A 17155-nucleotide genomic window follows, 5' to 3' on the forward strand; every position below is an offset into this window, starting at 1 on the left:
CATACAGAAGGGTGCTGGGTATCAGACAGAAAACTGTCAGCTAGCCTGGCACGTAAAGATGCTTTCTCAACATCAGAGGATCCCCCTCGTACTGGGGGTGACCACGCCAGAGGCTGCTGCAAGTAGGTCTCCCAGATAATGGGATCGCCCGTGGGGTCACCCACACGCACACACACTGCACCTCTGAGGAAGAGCTGCAACTACGGGGTGACCATCAGGGTACATGTAAGTCAGTAATACACGTGGAAATATAAATGCACACATATCAGCAATATGAGCTATTAACAGTGAAAAAACAAACAGAAAATAACAAAAGCTTTTGATTAGAAAGAATGTTGGCAGGTTCACAAAGAAGCCATAGGCTTCATAAGCCTCAGAGGTTTAAAGCCTTGAGGCCTGTAAAACTCACGGTTTACAAGGTCAGACAAGTATGAGGAACTGAAGGATTTAACAAACCAACCCAGCTAAGAATGCAGGCTTTGCTAAGAGATAAGGGTTTTTGTCTGGTGTGATGACGGCGGACACGGGGCACGGGAACGCTGGCCGGGCGTGCTGGCTTCCTCCCATGAGTATCGCCGTCTGACTGCCCCCAGCGTGGCCCGTGCACACTGCAGGCGCACTCCCTCTGGTCCACCATAGGGTCCTGTTCTGGGCTTTGTGGAAATCCTGTTTTATGAAATCCAAGGTCGTATTTGACAGAGAACGGAATGACATGCCAAGGAATGAAAGCCATGGTCCCAGGATCTCAGACCAGCAGCTCTGACCTACTGGAGCGCAGCATCTGGCCTCAGCTTAATGGATGAAAAACATAATTTCCTATGATGAAGAATGAAGCACAGGTAGGCAGTCACTTACAACCACAAGCTCTGTCCAAACCAGGCGTCTCAAAGTCCATGCAGGGCAGCTAAGCTCTTCCCCTCTCATCTCCTATCCCTCCTGAGCACCTGCCACACTTCAAATGGGACGCAGACGAGACATGTGTCAGTTAATGGCATGTCGTGTAGACTGCCAAGAAAAGCAATGCTGTGGCTAGCAGGAAAAGCCCAAGGCTGAGCCCCTTTTTAGGATGGAAACAGTGAAGTTCTAGTGTGTCATTAAGATGTAGTTACAAGACTATATCAGCCAGCCAGTGCAGGGCTTCTGCAGGATTTTGACAATGTACAAGCACATTAACAGTGTTTGAATTAGATTTTTGAACTCAACCCTACAATCAACACCTAATCAAAAAATCGAATTCATACACTATACCCCGAGTGACCGAGTGGAAAACATAATCGCACGTTTGCCTTCCCATGTGCTGCTGTGCTGCCTCTGGTCAAGCCCTCGCCCCCCAGGGGACAGGCCCACCACACACACTCTTGCTGCCCTGCCCCTGAAAATTCTAGGAACCTTATCAGCAATAGAAAGGCATTTTCCACTGTTGTTTTTGGCAAATTAACAATGGAATTTTATGTATTATACCACAAACTAACTGCCCTTTTACATGCAGGTGACACAAGCAGGCACAGCCCTGGACTGGGAGACGACGGGACAATGAGATGCTTGATGACTCAAGACAACCCACCTTTCAGGTAGGAAAACACACCTTGTGAGGTTGTGAAGATGGACGACCCGTTGCGGGACACGGCTATTCCAGTGACTGCCCTGTCGGAAAACAAAGTGTCGTGAATTACCATCAACCATGTGCTTGGATGCCGGCGTCCTACAAAAGGCCCTGATTTGAGTCCAAATTCCTGTGACTTTTCTTCACAGCATGTCTGCTGGACCCATCCCACCTTCCACAAAGCATTAGCAAGTCATGGCTCGGCAATTCCTAATTCTGTTCTGGGAACGCCTATGGCTGGAAAACACCCCCAACTCATAGCTCCCAGGCCACCCTGCGCAAAGGCTGCCCCACGTCTGCCCACTAGACAACCAGTGGCGCTCGCTGACCACCACGGAAACGCTTCCGTGCAGTCACTTCACTTGCTTGGTCACTTAGCATCTGTCCCATGATGATGCTGTTGTCTGGTCCTGAGAAGGGCTGGGACCTGGGACCCTCTGCTGCAATGCCCACACCTGGACAAACGTCTCCTCCAACAACAAAATGCAAAGAAACTATAAAGGACTGAAAATAACTGCGTGCCTGGGCAGCTGGAGCAAATTATGGACAAGAAGATAGAAAAAGATTTTTTTTTAATGTGATGCTACTTCTGAAGAGCTGCGAGCAAAAGCAGGGGACTGCGCATGTGCCCTGCACACAGCAGCCAAGGGGTGGGCCAACCACATGTGCCACCTCTCTGGCCCGACCCCTGGATCCACCCCTACCCTCACCCCACTCAAGGAACCAGCTCGCCCCTCCTCATGGAGCGGGCAAGGGAACAGGGCTGTTTGTTCCTGCTCCCTCTGCTGCAGCTGGAGCCCCAACAAAGCCTCGCCAGAATTTCCTGTCTGGCCTCTGATCAACATCTACAGATCAAGGGGGTCAAGAAGCCAGGTCAGTATCAGTGCCAGCAGGTCCTCTTCAAGGTTCCCTCTTCATGGCCTCAGGTGTCGAGGCCCCTTTCTACCTGCCGTTTAGAGAGGGTGGTGAGGGACAGCCAGTGTTACAAGGAATAAGGGGGAACACAGGTTTCTTTGCAGGAGGCCATGCTCTGACTGGGGGCTGTGGATCGGATGGGGATAGGCCTGTTCCGTTCCACCCATAACCAGTTGTACATGGCATCAAACGTCAGAGAGGGCATCGGGGCCCCTGGAGCAAGATGTGGGGCCTCCTCCCAGCCTGAGTTTTCTTCTCTGGAGCAGGACGGGTCAGCGAGGTCAGTGCTTCCCAACCTTCCCATCGAGTCCATCACCACCCCTGCAGACAGGGGCCTTGGATACTCGTGACCCCTCTGGGGCCAAAGCAAGCCTGATTTGAGGGAGGGCATTTTAAAAAAATTCTTATGAACTTTGCAACGCTCTCTCTCTCCATGAATGCACACACGTTTTTCATTTTTTAAAAAGGACACATTTTCCCAGATGATAACAGTAAATGTGCCACATGGGGGAGATATATCCCGTTTCTCAAGAACTTCACACCATCAGACTCGAGGGCCGTGAGCCTGTCTGAGGAGCGCCCAGCCACCTGCCATCAGCAGATCCACCTGTGCTCTAGAATGATCGAGAGCCGAAACGACACACACCCACCTTCTGTGCCACACTGACCCCGGGTGGCTGGTCCCTGTGGATGGTGTAGGGGGATAAAACCCAACCAAGACAGCTTTGAATGACGACGGCCCCCCGTGACTCGGCTTAACCCGGCTTCACCCCAGGCTGAGACCCCACCGTGCGCCCGGCCAGTGCAGAGATGCTCTTACTCCTTGTGGATTCTGTGTTGCTCCTGGGGCTCTAGCCGGGCGATGTTACTCCAAGCCAGGGTTCTGCTCTCTTCTGTCAGGTCTTCAAAAGACTCTTCGCCTGGAGAGACTACATTAAATTGCCACTCAGTCGGTCAACTAAGCTTCTAACCAGCACTGGAGACAAGCGTCAGAGTCTTAAAAATTTCCATTAAAATCAAACAACTAAGAGAGCAAAACACCCACTGAAAAAGAACTACTTTGAAATGCACTTGTTAGATAGCTCCATGTTAGTCAAGGGAAAAAGAATAAGGTGTATAATCTAAATAAAACATCATTTGAAGATTACGAAGTGTCTTTGACTGCTGAAGTCTTTGTGCACTTTTAGCAATGTCTGCAGAGTTTTCACTCAACCCTGAAGCTGGGAACTTCAGGAAACATGCACTGAATAACCATTTCCTTGTCAGCAATCTTTTCAAAAACCTGCCAGTTCCCTAACAACACTGCAGGGTTTTGGTTTTGGTTTTGAGCAGGAGAAAGAAGAGATGAAACCAGCCACTACCACTCTCCTGGGCTGGACTAGCTAAGCTGTCCCTTTGCTTCTGTTTTGAGAAGGGCTGGAACAATTTCGCTTTTGAGAAAATCCCTGTGGATGGGTCTGGTGATTAAGCTGAGCATGGGTTCAAGGGCATCACGAGATAATCCCATGGTCTTCATGACTCAGCCCGTGGAGCTTTCTCTCTCGGGTCACAAGACTGCAGGCAGCTGGACCACCAAGCTGAGCAGGTCCCAAGTGTATGGCCTGAGAAGCCTGGACGTGCCAGGCTGTAGAACTGTGCCAGGCTGTGCCAGAATGTGGAACTGGGAGATGACAAGCAGTCCCACCACTCTGCTTCCAAGGTCCACACAGGGTCGGATTCCTGGGAACCTGGGGGTCTGAGGCTGCTTTATGTGAAATGTACAATGTGGATAACTGGATGAAGGAGCTCATTCTTTCTTCCCTTTCTAAATACCAGCCGTGAGAACAGGGTCAAGTTCATTTTACCACCTGGCACAGATGCTCTGTAAATGTCTGTCAAATAACTGAATAAAAAACCAGAATCGAATAAACAGAGCACCCTGCACTGAAGATCTGTACATGGGGGTGGAAAAATGGATGTTGGAAGTCATTCCTGGGACAGGGCTAGGTGACACTGTTAACAACAGCCACAGCCAGGATGGATCAACATGAAAACATGAATGGCTAGGAATCAGAGACCAACTTGGAAAACAACTGAAAAGAAAGGACATAACAGCAACAAATGCTCCCAGGCTGCATTAAATGACCAGAAACTACAAGTGAGTTAATTTCCTTTACAGAGTTAAACAAAACAACACAAAGAGGTCTGTTTGTAGGAGCAACTCAGTGAGACAGTAAAACAGAATCATCTCTAAGCTGTTCAGGGTTCATAACTCATCTCTTCTCTAGAACCTGCAGAAAACGGCTTAATCAAGAAAGAGAAATAGAAGGTGCTCATGTTGTTTCTTCTCTTTACAAGATTTACCTGGAGAATCTGCCGTGGAGGCATTGTAACTGGAGGGCTGGGACAAGCTTTTAAACTTTGGGGTGATCCTTCGAGGATGGGGTGTCACAAAGAGCTGTCTGGGTGTCTGTCCAAACTCTAAGATCTGGGTGAGCATGGCGACCTTCTCGTCAGGATCCTCGATGCTTTAGGACAGAACACAAACCCTGTGGTGACCACTGGGGTCAAGCTCCCTGAGTGCTTGCATTTCAAATAATTCAGATCAACAGGAGAGAGATTAACCCTCAAATAGTAACAGCAACTATATGCTAGAACTGTCTAGACTGTATTGTTTATTTGTTGTTTAGTTGCTAAGCCGTGTCTGACTCTCTGTGACCCCATGACTGTAGCCCACCAGGATCCTCTGTCCATGGAATTCTCCAGGCAAGAGTACTGGAGTGGGTAGCCATCCCCTCCCCTCCAGGGGATTTTCCCAATCCAGAGACGGAACCTGCATCTCCTGCACTGGTAGGTGGGTTCTTTACCACTGAGCCACCAGGGAAGGCCCCCAGACCATATTACATATCTTTAATTTCTGAGGCTCAGTATTTTATATAATGGTAAAAGCGGGCTATATAATTCACTGTAACATTCTCATGCCTTTATATCCTCAGAGAACTGCATTCATCATTTAGACACAGAGCTCATTTGTGGCTAAAGTAGAAAATTCCTTAAGTGAAGTCGCTCAGTCATGTCCGACTCTTTGAGACCCCATGGACTGTAGCCTACAAGGCTCCTCCGTCCATGGAATTTTCCAGGCAAGAGTACTAAAGTGGGCTGCCACTTCCTTCTCCAGAGGATCTTCCCAACCCAGGGACTGAACCTGGGTCTCCTGCATTGCAGGCAGACACTTTACTGTCTGAGCCACCAGGGAAGCCCAAGAAAATTCCTTACAGACACGTAAATAAATACCTGTTCAAGTCCACACCTCCTTCATAGGTCAGCGGATGAAACACTGGAAAAAGAGACACAAAAACACTATTGAAAGCTGTGTTGTTTTCTTCCAATTCACAATGCTCAGAATTTTAAAACAACAAATTTTAACTTGTATTCAAAGAAACTGATTTTCACTTTGCAAAATAGCCTCATACTACCCAGCCTGGGCCAACATCAAAGAGGACTGTTGGTTTTCTGAGCTTCAGTCTAACTGGCGGTGAGACACTGTATCTGGGTGTGTGTCTCGGTCGGCGCCTTCTCCCGGGCTGAGCACAGAGCGCCATGTGTGGAGGACAAGCGAGGGGTCAGACCACCTCCCGCCACCGGTGCCGAGGAGCCTGGAGGAGACGAGAGCTGACCGTGAAGAGGAGGGCTGCAGCTGGCTCCTGTCTGCTCAGTAACAGAGACGCCCCAGGGCCCTTGTAGGAGCTGTGCAATCCTATCCTGACTGAGTTGCAGCAGAAATTACTGGCTGGGATGGCGCGGACATGCTGAAGGTAGGAGTCTTCGGCATAGACCCCTCGGGTCACTGTGAAGTGGGTGTTTTTAGACAAAAGCACCTCCTCCTCCTTCACTCAGGATCAAATCCGGGGCCTCCGAGCCAGGAGACCCCATATGCTGAGACCAGATGCTTTGGCCAAGGAAACAAGCTGGGCTGTGCTGAGCCCGTTGTGGGGGGTTTGCTTTTGCTTCCGTCAAATGCCGAATGGAGTTTCCATGGCTGCTGCTGCTAAGTCAATTCAGTCGTGTCCGACTCTGTGCGACCCCACAGATGGCAGCCCACGAGGCTCCCCCGCCCCTGGGATTCTCCAGGCAAGAACACTGCAGTGGGTTGCCATTTCCTTCTCCAATGCATGAAAGTGAAAAGTGAAAGTGAAGTCGCTCAATCGTGTCTAACTCTTAGCGACCCCATGGACTGCGGGCCACCAGGCTCCTCCGTCCACGAGACTCTCCAGGCAAGAGTGCTGGAGTGGGGTGCCACAGCCTTTTCCATGGCTACTACACACCATTATGGGCTCCGATGGCATCCCGGCCCTGCTGCTTGTAGCCAAACACCAGGTCGATCCACTCGTGCAGGTGCTCGGACACGTGCTCACTCTCCAGTGCGGCTCTGCTCTTCTGGAGAAAGTCCTCGGGACCTAGGAGGAAGCCACCGTCAGAACACCCGGGGGTGCCACCTGACTTCCTCCCGTGCCTTTTTTCCTTTTGGCCAGGCTGCAGGGCTTGTGGGATCTAGTTCCCCAAGCAGGAACTGAACCCCGACCCCCTGCCTTGGGAGTGTGCAGTCTTAACCACTGGACCACAGGGACACCTCTCCCATTCCTTCTGTCTGTCCACATGTCGACAGACATTGGGGCTTCCCAGGCACACTGGCAGTAATGAACCCGCCTGCAATGCAGGAGACGCAGGTTTGATCCCTGGGTGAGAAAGATCCCCTGGAGGAGGAAATGGCAATGCACTCCAGTATTCTTGCCTGGCGAATTCCATGGACAGAGGAGCCTGGCGGACTACAGTCCATGGGGTCGCAAACTAAGCAACTAAGCACGCACGCAGGCATGCAGGCAGGGCTTCTGGGACAGGCCAGAGGGACATGTTCCTTAATGAGGCTCACCCACCCCCTCCATCATATAAAATATAAATCTGAGGTGGAGGAAGAGGCAAAAATTATTTTTATCTTTAGCTCTCTCAAGTACATAATAATGTTTTTACATGATAGTCTCACAGAATACTTACAATTTGGAGTAAGATTTTTACCATCTCCTCTAGACAGAGAATTCTACTGTTTTAAAAAATCTAAGCAACTAAATAACAATACTGAAACTGCACGACTAAGTGGAAGGTTTCTGAGATTCAACACTTCCCAGGTAGTACTCACTCCGTGCCCAAGGGGGGAGCTCTACGTCGTTAACCAGCTGCCCTCCTTGTCTCTTCCCCAAATCCAACTTCAGACTGTTGACTAAAAAGCTGACATCATCACCGTAGAATTCCGGGATCAGCTGAAAGTTTTGTGGAAGAAAGAAAAGAACAGTAGCAAACATTTTTAAAGCAGTTAGAAGCCACAAGCCCAGTGAATCATTAGCTTGGTAACTGCTTACCTCTTTAAAATCGGTTGCACCATCCAAACAATTTTTCCAAGTTTCTGCAATACTAAATATGAAAAAAAAATTCAACTGATTTTAAATTGAGGGTATGGAAATAGCAAGAGCAGCACTTCTAGGTGCCAGGGCGCTACTCTACACTTTACCTAAGTCAGATCATTTCTCTTATTAATTCATAATTCCCAACATTCACATGAGTCCCCCCCGCTCCCCTTTTACAGACAAGAAAACTCTGGGTCCACAGAGTGTGAGCACAGGGTCAGGACATGGACCTGGGGTGGGGACATCTGCAAGTCTAAGACAGGAGCCTCCCCCACACATGGCCTCATTGAAGGGCCACTCGGGGCAGGTACTTAAACATGAAAAACGAGCACACAAAAAATGAGCTTTTAATAGCTCATTTCAAAAAGGGATCATAAATAGACAGGTGCAGAGCTTAGAAAAAGACTGGAAAAGACAGACCAAAAGATGAACGATGAGCTCTATCTCAGTGTGGTCGGATGCCAAGTGAAGTTACTTTCTTCTTTATACTCTGCTTTTCATGGTAAGAAAATATTACTTTTGTAACTAAAAAATATTTAGACACTCAGAGGGAATTGTATTCAATTCATAGCAGGCTTATTTAGAATAATGAAATGTTGGAAACAGCCTAAATGTCCAACAAAGAAACAGTTAAAATAAATTATGTCATACATTAGGAAGAGATACACACATTTAAAAAAAAAACAATCACCGTTTTGCAGAACATCTAACAATATGGGGAAAATTTTAAGATCTAATACAAGGCTGCAAAGGGCAGGACAAAACACTGTTTCAGATATGTTCTCATATTTACATATACACACACAACTACACAAAGCCTAAGAGGTACAGATACAACATTACTGCATGTATATGTCAGTCGCTCAGTTGTGTTCCACTCTTTGTGATCCCTTGGACTGTAACTTATCAGGTTCCTTTGTCCACTGAATTCCCCAGGCAAGAATACTGGAGTGGGTTGCCATTTCCTTCTCCAGGGATCTTCCCAAGCCATGGATCAAACCCAAGTCTCCCTATCTGTGGACAGATTCTTTACCGCCTGAGCTACCTGGGAAGTCCAACCATAAATGTATATATAGAAAACTAAAATCTTTTACATACTGGATAAAAGTTTATGGGATAAACGGAAGTGTTTTTAAACTTACACTACATATGTTTTCTTACATGTCCTTCCATTTTTGTTTATATCTAGGTTTTCCAGGTAAACACATTGTGCATGTATAAATGAGAAAGTTTAAAAAGCAGAATGTGAGGCACAGATGTCTACCTGTTGAACATTCTGTCTGCGTTGTCGAACCTTCCATTCTGCAGGCACAGCATGTACTCCGGTGCTGGAGGGGGGAAACCAGAGTTAATAAGCTCACGGAACCACTGCAGAGCCCACGTGCACATGCGTGTCCCCGGGAGTGACGACGAAGCTCACCGATCCGGACCAGGTAGAAGAGCACGTAGCCCGGGGAGGAGTAGTGGCTGCCGTACATGAACCTGGGCTCCGGCATCTCCTGGTAGCGGGTCTGCAGGAGGGAGAGGAGGCCTGTGAGGGCCGGCTGGAGACAGTAACCCATCTGGGAGCAAAGCCGAGGGAAACCATGGCCTGGTCACAGCCTAGCCCCCAGTTTCTCTCTTAAATAGGAAAAGGAGCAGATAAACAGAGGGGGGAAACTGAAGAAACACCGCATTCTTGCAACAAGCATCTTGGTTTTCTTGGCTCAGTGGTAACAATGTCTGCTGGGGTGGGATTGAGAAGAAGAAATTTTACCTATCTTTTGTGCCATTCGCCAAAAGGTAATTTCGTCATGAAAATAAATTGGCAAACCTGTGATGAGCTCAGCTCCCACCCACTGAACTGTAAGCAAATGCTAAGCAGCTAAATTCCTGGGGGAAGGAAGGCAGAAGGCAGAGGGAGGGTAAAGAATATGCTCAGAACCTTTGGTCTCTTCGGATACACCTCCACCAAGTTTTGGGGAAACGAGTGTCAGGAGCTATAAAAACACAGGCCACGGCTCCTGGGTTGCTTAGAAACCAGGAATCCCCAGGTCCACGTACCAGCAGCCTCTCCAGACGCTCCTGGTTGAGGGCCCCTACTGGCTTACTGAGATCCCGGAAGGTCTCTGGATTTGACAGATCTGCAAAAGAAACAGATTGTCAAAAACTAATTAAAATGAAGGACGCAACTAGAGATGATCATACTAAATGAAGTAAGTCAGGAAGAAAAAGATACCGTCTATTAGATCACTCATATGTGGAATCTAAAATGTGGCACAAATGAGCCCCTCTACAAAATAGAAACAGACTCACGGGCACAGAGAACAGGCTCGTGGTTGCCAAGGGGATGGCGGAGGCGAGAGGGATGAGCGGCTGTTGGGGGTTAGCAGATGCCAACTGTCACGTTTAGAATGGGAAAACAACAAGGTCCTACTGCATAATGCAGGGAGCTATATTCAAAGTCCTGTGATAAACCATAATGGGAAAGAATATAAAAAATACTGTCTATATGTGTAAACTGAGTCACTTTGCTGTACAGCAGAGATTTGGTACAACACTGTGAACCAATGATAATTCAACAGAGATTGGCACAGCACTGTGAGCCAATGATAATTCAAGAAAAAAGAAAGCTGGCAAGCTTATACTTAATAACATTACCCCCGAACTGATTGACATGCACACATTTATTTCCAAATAATAAACAGCTTTCTAAAAGTTAGGACAGCTCCATTAGAATTACAGTATTTCTGGCGTGTGTTTATACAGCTGTAAATGTTAGAACTTTTGAGTGTTTAGTTAGCTACAGCCACTCAAGAATAAAATCTAATTTGAAAATGTTCAGAATATTTTTTAAAAAAGACCTACTGATTAAGAAAAATTATATTCCAAGTAAAATGACAGAAAAAGTAAACAAATTTCAAAACCCATTATTCTATCAAAATTTACTTTTTAGGTTTGAGTTACTGTGAATATTATCAATGATAATAGCATAATTGGAGAACTGGGGACCTTAAAATTATCAGATAAATAATATTCCTAGAAAATCTGTCACCTTTCAAGTAAAAGGGAGCAATCAGTGAACTGTCAAAAGTAATTTAATCTTCATAATATCTAATTTTAAGCCATTATAAAATTACAATGCAATCACAATAATTTTGGTAAAATAATTTGAGAGAAAGAAATATACTGTCTCAGTACTGTGATCATCGATGGCTCTTATTTCCTTGAGTATTTCAGTAGTTTCTAAGTGCTCTACATGAGTCTGAGTAAACTCTGGGAGCTGGTGATGGACACGGAGGCCTGGCGTGCTGCAGTCCATAGGTTCGCAAAGAGTCGGACAGGACTGAGCGACTGAACTGAACTAAGCGCTCTATAATTAATAGTTATTACTTTTGATAATCACATTTTTGAATATGAATTGACAGTTAATATGATAACCTGAGGTGTGATCTTCCAAGTGAACTCTTCAGTATTTGGAAACAATACTTGTTGGTAATTACAGTAACACTGGCTAAAGATCACATGCATGTTTTCTGGGTATGGCTTTTAAGACGTATGCGAGTAGTTTCTTTAGGATTAAAAAAAATTCACAGACAGTAGAGAGAACATACAGAACACATGTAATTCACATGACACGTGTTATCCAGCATCATGGCGCAGAAACTGGCCACCTAGAGTCACGAGACGGAGCGGGTTTTATTCTGCTCACGAATCACAACGTGGTCCTAGAACGGAGCGAGCTCTTTGCTCTGAAAGACTGGCCCACGCACGCACCCAGCTCGGAGCTGCTGTAGTCGCCGATGACCCAGGGGAACACGGGGTACTGTGAGAGGTCGCTGCAGCTGCGGTCGGCCAGCGAGTTGAGGTGCAGCAGGTACTGGTAGTTGGACAGGAGGCCGCGCTGCCACTGCAGCGTGTAGCCCTCGGCCGTGCGCTCAGGCACGTGGTGCTCTGCGGGGACAGGGGGACAGGCCCGGGTCACACCATGCTCAGCGCACGCGGGCCATGGCCACTCAGCACGTGACGGTCCTACAGGGGCTTGCAGTGTAGACCCTTCAACCCACTGTTGAAAAGCACATTTCCAAAAAAGAAAAGTAGGCTAATCTGTTTTCACAAAAGAGTTGTCTGGTCAAGGATGAGCATCTCTAAGATCCAGGAGGGAAAATGATCAAATATGTGACATGAAACATCATGTCTATGAGATATATGACAGAAAACATACTGTATCTATTGAATATATAAAACATCATATCTGTGAGATATGACAGACATATCACATCTGCAAAATATAGGATATTAAACCACATCTGTTAAATAGATATGACATAAACATGAAAATATAAAGCAAATACATCAATATTACATGGCAATATATAATGTTTACTATATTTATCTGTAGTCCACAATATGTATTTACTAACAAAGAATCGTTCCCAATGTGCTTGAATTTCAATGCCTTTAAGAAGCCATTACCATTTGAAAAAGCTCATTTCCTCCATTTCCTACGAAATCAAAACAAAACCATCTTTTCTTTCTCTTTTAGATCTGGAAGACAGGCACCCGGCTGATTTGTCAATGACTATGTATTATTTATGCAAGTGAGGAATACAGAAAAGAACAGAAACTGCTGAAGGAGAAATCAGGTGTCTGTCAGGAGGATGTGATTTCTCAACTAGAAGGCCACCCGGAAATAACCTCAGAAAAGAAGGAAAACACAGATTGTGTGACACCAGTGAAAACCTTCCTGTGAAATGAGTCCACTTTTCTATTATGTTTAGAAAATTCTGCTTTCAACTTTTTATTGGCAGCATAAAACAACTTTCCTCATTTGCTGATTCAATATTTATTCTTAAGTACTTTGCCAAGTTTCTTCTCTAACTGGCTACCCGGAAAGGGCTTAAAAAAAAAAAAAAAGACCAGAACACTTATCCCCTGATTTTCCATTCTTAGAACATCACAGAGGAAGTCTGAACAATCTCAGGAATAAACTCGGAAAGGACACTTCACAGAAGCGACCTTCTAGACCATGGTGGGATTAAGATTTTAGGACTCACTATGAGAGTTGAGTTTTTTGTTGCAATCTTGTTACAGTTAGAAAAATTAAATGAAAAAATTAAATTGGGAGGCAGGAGATAACAGTAAACCTGTAGCGAAGCTATAGTTATGGACTGAGTTAAACTGAATAGCTTAATGTGAGAATAAACAAATATGAACTTTAGTAAAGTTCACTTATAAACTTTAAAATATAAAGTTCTTCACGTGAAAACAAACTATTCCTCCTTGAGAGAAAATTTCTTTTCTAAGGGAATTAACTCGCTACTTCATAAATGGGTTCACTGCACCCTGGAACAGCAAACAAAACTGAGATGGTATTAACACAATTCTAACATGTACTTAAACCCATCCCATTCTAGTCATCTGACAACTCTGAAAACAAGAAAAACTTAACTCAACCATACAACTTAATATGTTTGTGCTCAGAAAGGAAAATACAGGTGTCCTCTCTGAAAAAAGTGGGAAAATTCGCATTTCCCGTGGAAGACTGAGGAAGTAGTAGTTAGAGGCAAACTGCGCTCCATGGTACCATAAGAGCATAGAAGGTTCACGTGTGCCTTTCGCACCGTCTCCCAGTTTTGTGATTAGGACCACAATTAATGATCACAAACACATGACTGCATACCCCACTGTCTCATATGAGGAAGCCCAGTCCTGGCATTCATAAACTAACATAAGACAGGATTGAACATAAAAAATGACCATGTGTATTCTTTATAACCCATTCAACTGGGGTGTCGTTAAGATACAGAAAAACATATAGATACATTCACCAAGAGTTTTTAAAATACAGAATTTGAGTGAACTACTACCAAATTTCATTTATATTTCCCTTTGTTTCTAAAATGCCACTCTGCTAATGATGGTTACCGATGAGAATAGATAAAGGGGACCCGGAGAGGCAACAGTGGACACGGCAACTGTTCCACTGCTGAGCCACCTCCACGTGAGCATACAGGACGGGTGAGCACCAAACCTAGATATGTAGCGATGTAAAAATAGAGGTCGTCTCGGTCCTGACGTTCATAGAACTTCAGGTAGATGTCAGAACACAGGTCATCTTCTGTGCAAAACACTTCCAAGCCCTACAGATCCAGGGAGGATAGAACAAATGGCACCTCAATGTGAGTGACTCAAGTATAAAAGCCTTTCAATTCAACACTTGCATTTTTTTATTTGTAGGTCTTGTATGCATATTCCCCAGCTATTCATTTAATTTATAAACATGAGAACAAGACATGTATTTCAGCTAAACTTTATAAAATCCCTTTTAGTGCTGAGTATTTTTATTGGTAATCACATTTGTGAATTTGTGCCAAATCAAAATTGGCAATTTGTGTCTTCACATATGTTTTTCAAACACAAATGTTTAGCTTTCCTTTATAAATTCAATCATAATTCTGATTTTTATATTTAGAACTCTCATGCATACTTTTTATACCTTTAAGTACATTTTTATGTGCCTCTAAATATATGTAGCATTTTTGTATATTAAAAAATACATACTTTTCTGATTAGGTTTTTGTGATTTGTGTATGTTGATTTATACATGGTTGGTCTATATTTTAATGACAATGTAATATTTCACTGAATGAATGTAATTCACTTTGTGTGCTGTCATATCTGATTCTGTGTGTTCTCATGGACTGTAGCCCACCAGGCTCCTCTGTTAATGGAATTTTCCAGGCAAGAATACTGGAATGGGTTGCCATTTCCTTCTCCAGGAGATTTTTCCGACCCAGGGATCGAACCTGTCTCTCCTGCTTATCCTGCTTTGGCAGACAGATACTTTACCACAAGCGCCATATGGGAAACTGATAAATTACTTGACTGATCCTCTTATTGATGAAAAACTAATTCAACCATAACTATGTCAATTTAACAAATTGATAATTGAACTCATTCAAATAGGAGCTTGCAATTATTCTTAAGAAAACTATTGAGCTGTATAGATGACGTGTTGGTGAGGCCAAGAAGGGACAGGAACGGAAAGGACGAAAGCAGAGCATTTTCCTCAGTTCAAACACAGACTTTCACGCTACTAGTTAACTCCTGGAGCCTTAATTTCTTTGTAAAATGAGGCATCTTGTAACCTCAGAGAGGCTGTGCTGGTGAATGGACATGTACATAAACTGCCCAGCACACACAAAGTACTTAATTAATGCCGATTTCTAACAAAACAAGCTGCTTCAATATCCACAATGCTTTTGTAACGCCACCAACTCACTGGTTAGTCTTCAAAGGAGAACAAATACATTGATATTGACATCAAATGACAAGCCCTTGGAGTCACACCCTTTGCGGGGACTGGTTTCTAGATTATAAGTGTGTGACTCGCAGGAGGGTGGACTTGGGGAGATAAGAGGCACGGCGGGCAGGACAGCCCTGGTGGCTGGAATGGTCGCCTTATCCGTCTCTCCCTCTCCCCAGGCCTGGGGGCGGAAGCAATCTAAGTCCACAGTGACTGGGCTACAGTTCCACTGAGGGCTGGCTCTGCAAGAGCTTCTAAGCTCTGCCTGGAGGCCTTGCTGGGCTGTAACAGGGTGGCGGCAAGGAGCCCTGGGCCGGTTCTGCAGGCGCAAACCCAGAGCCCTGAGCACCTGGGAGGGAAAAACAGAGGGTGTTCGAGCCCTCTCGCTCTGGGAGCCAAGAACATGTTCCCAGCAGCCCTCCCACCTACCAAAACAGCTGCTCCTTTAAAAACTGCCAGCTCACCCAGAAGAAGGAGCCATGGGACTCAGAGCCCACCTGCTTACAACACAACATGCCGGCACCTTCCACAGTGGCCCCGGGCGCTTTAAGTTAATGGACCACTGACCAACCTGAAGACGAGACGCCCATCCTCCAGGGGAACTCACCAGAGGCATGAGGCCGTGTCTCCTCTTGTAAATGCGGCGGATGTCCTGGAGCATTATCTGGACCACGGGTTTCTTTAAAAGTGGAGAGAGACAGGATGAGCTGGTTGGATGGCATCACCGACTCAAAGGACATGAGTCTGAGCAAACTCTGGGAGATGGTGAAGGACAGGGAAGCCTGGCGTGCTGCAGTCCATGGGGTCGCAAAGAGTCGGACACGACTGAACAAAAGAGAGATCTCAAACTGCAACATTCTGACGCAGCTAGAAGCTGCCCTTCGGTATCAGAAAGGGAAAGATGAGCCCACCTTAACTTCCCAACAGGTCACAAGTGAACAGCTAGAAAGGGGGCTCTTAGGACAGGGCAAACCCCACTCTATGTGCCAGCCCGCCCTTTCCACTAGCTCTGTGACCGTGGACATGTCCCCCTACTCACTCCGCTTTGGTACTCAACTTCTCAGAATGACAGTGCACCCATCTTTAAGATTTTTTTTTTTTTGATGTGGGCCATTTTTAAAGTCTTTATTGAATTTGTTACGATACTGCAGAAGCAGTTTTACATTTCAGTTTTTTGGCCACAAGGCATATGGGATCTTATAGCTCCCCGACCAGAGAGTGAACCTGTACTCCCTGCATTGGAAGCTGAAGTCTCAACCACTGGGCCACCAGGGGATCCCTAGGCATCTATCTTTCAGGTTTTTGGAAAGTTGTTGAGTGATAAAGAGCATTAAAGGATTGGTGTATACAACCTCACAGGAATTTTGCTTTTTATAGACCTATAGTTTGCTCAGAAACTAATATGCATCCTTTTTAGAGTCCTGTCTTTTATCACCTTAAACTACAGTGTTGTTGTTCAGGCGTTTAGCCATGTCCGACTCTTTGCAACCCTATGGACTGCAGCCTGCCAACATCTATGTCCATGGGATTTCCCAGGCAAGAACACTGGAGGGGGTTGCCATTTCTTCCTCCAGGGGCTCTGACTGACCTAGGAATCGAACCCGTGTCTCCTGCACTAGCAGGGCGGGTTGTTTACATCTGAGACACCAGGGAAGCCCAAACCTCAGTGTAATGAAGCTCATAAACTATAGTATAAACTAGAGCCTCTAAACTTTATGAGGAGAGAAATTTTCTTGCTTCTCTGGAGCCTTGAAATGCTAGTAAGAGAGGAACAGGGTTACAAAAGGCTACAGGTCCACCCTCCTCTCCACATGAGAGGGAGGAGGAGCCCACAGACGCAGGGTATGCAGTGGTAGAAGCTGCAAGAAGACCAGCCAAGGCCCCCAGCCCAGACACCTGGGACCCTGAAGC

At 45.8% G+C, this 17155-nt stretch overlaps 1 protein-coding gene across 3 annotated transcripts in view; it reads right to left on the reverse strand.

Annotated features, from left to right (window-relative positions):
* Positions 1-17155, reverse strand: part of NSMAF (neutral sphingomyelinase activation associated factor) — a 65069-nt gene that overhangs the window by 7405 nt on the left and 40509 nt on the right. For 2 of the 3 annotated variants that reach the window (XM_052651429.1, XM_052651431.1), the window contains 13 exons: positions 15852-15923; positions 13970-14078; positions 11713-11889; positions 10000-10079; positions 9377-9467; positions 9221-9284; positions 7912-7963; positions 7692-7812; positions 6823-6954; positions 5792-5834; positions 4862-5025; positions 3339-3447; positions 1586-1644 (listed from right to left, as the gene is read on the reverse strand). In XM_052651429.1, the coding sequence (XP_052507389.1) occupies positions 1586-1644; positions 3339-3447; positions 4862-5025; positions 5792-5834; positions 6823-6954; positions 7692-7812; positions 7912-7963; positions 9221-9284; positions 9377-9467; positions 10000-10079; positions 11713-11889; positions 13970-14078; positions 15852-15923 (1273 nt within the window). The remainder of the gene's footprint in view (positions 1-1585; positions 1645-3338; positions 3448-4861; positions 5026-5791; positions 5835-6822; positions 6955-7691; positions 7813-7911; positions 7964-9220; positions 9285-9376; positions 9468-9999; positions 10080-11712; positions 11890-13969; positions 14079-15851; positions 15924-17155) is intronic. The other variant, XM_052651430.1, reaches the window with a different exon arrangement.

This window comes from Budorcas taxicolor, chromosome 14 (genome assembly GCF_023091745.1).
Source record: "Budorcas taxicolor isolate Tak-1 chromosome 14, Takin1.1, whole genome shotgun sequence".
Classification (NCBI taxonomy): Eukaryota; Metazoa; Chordata; class Mammalia; order Artiodactyla; family Bovidae; genus Budorcas; species Budorcas taxicolor.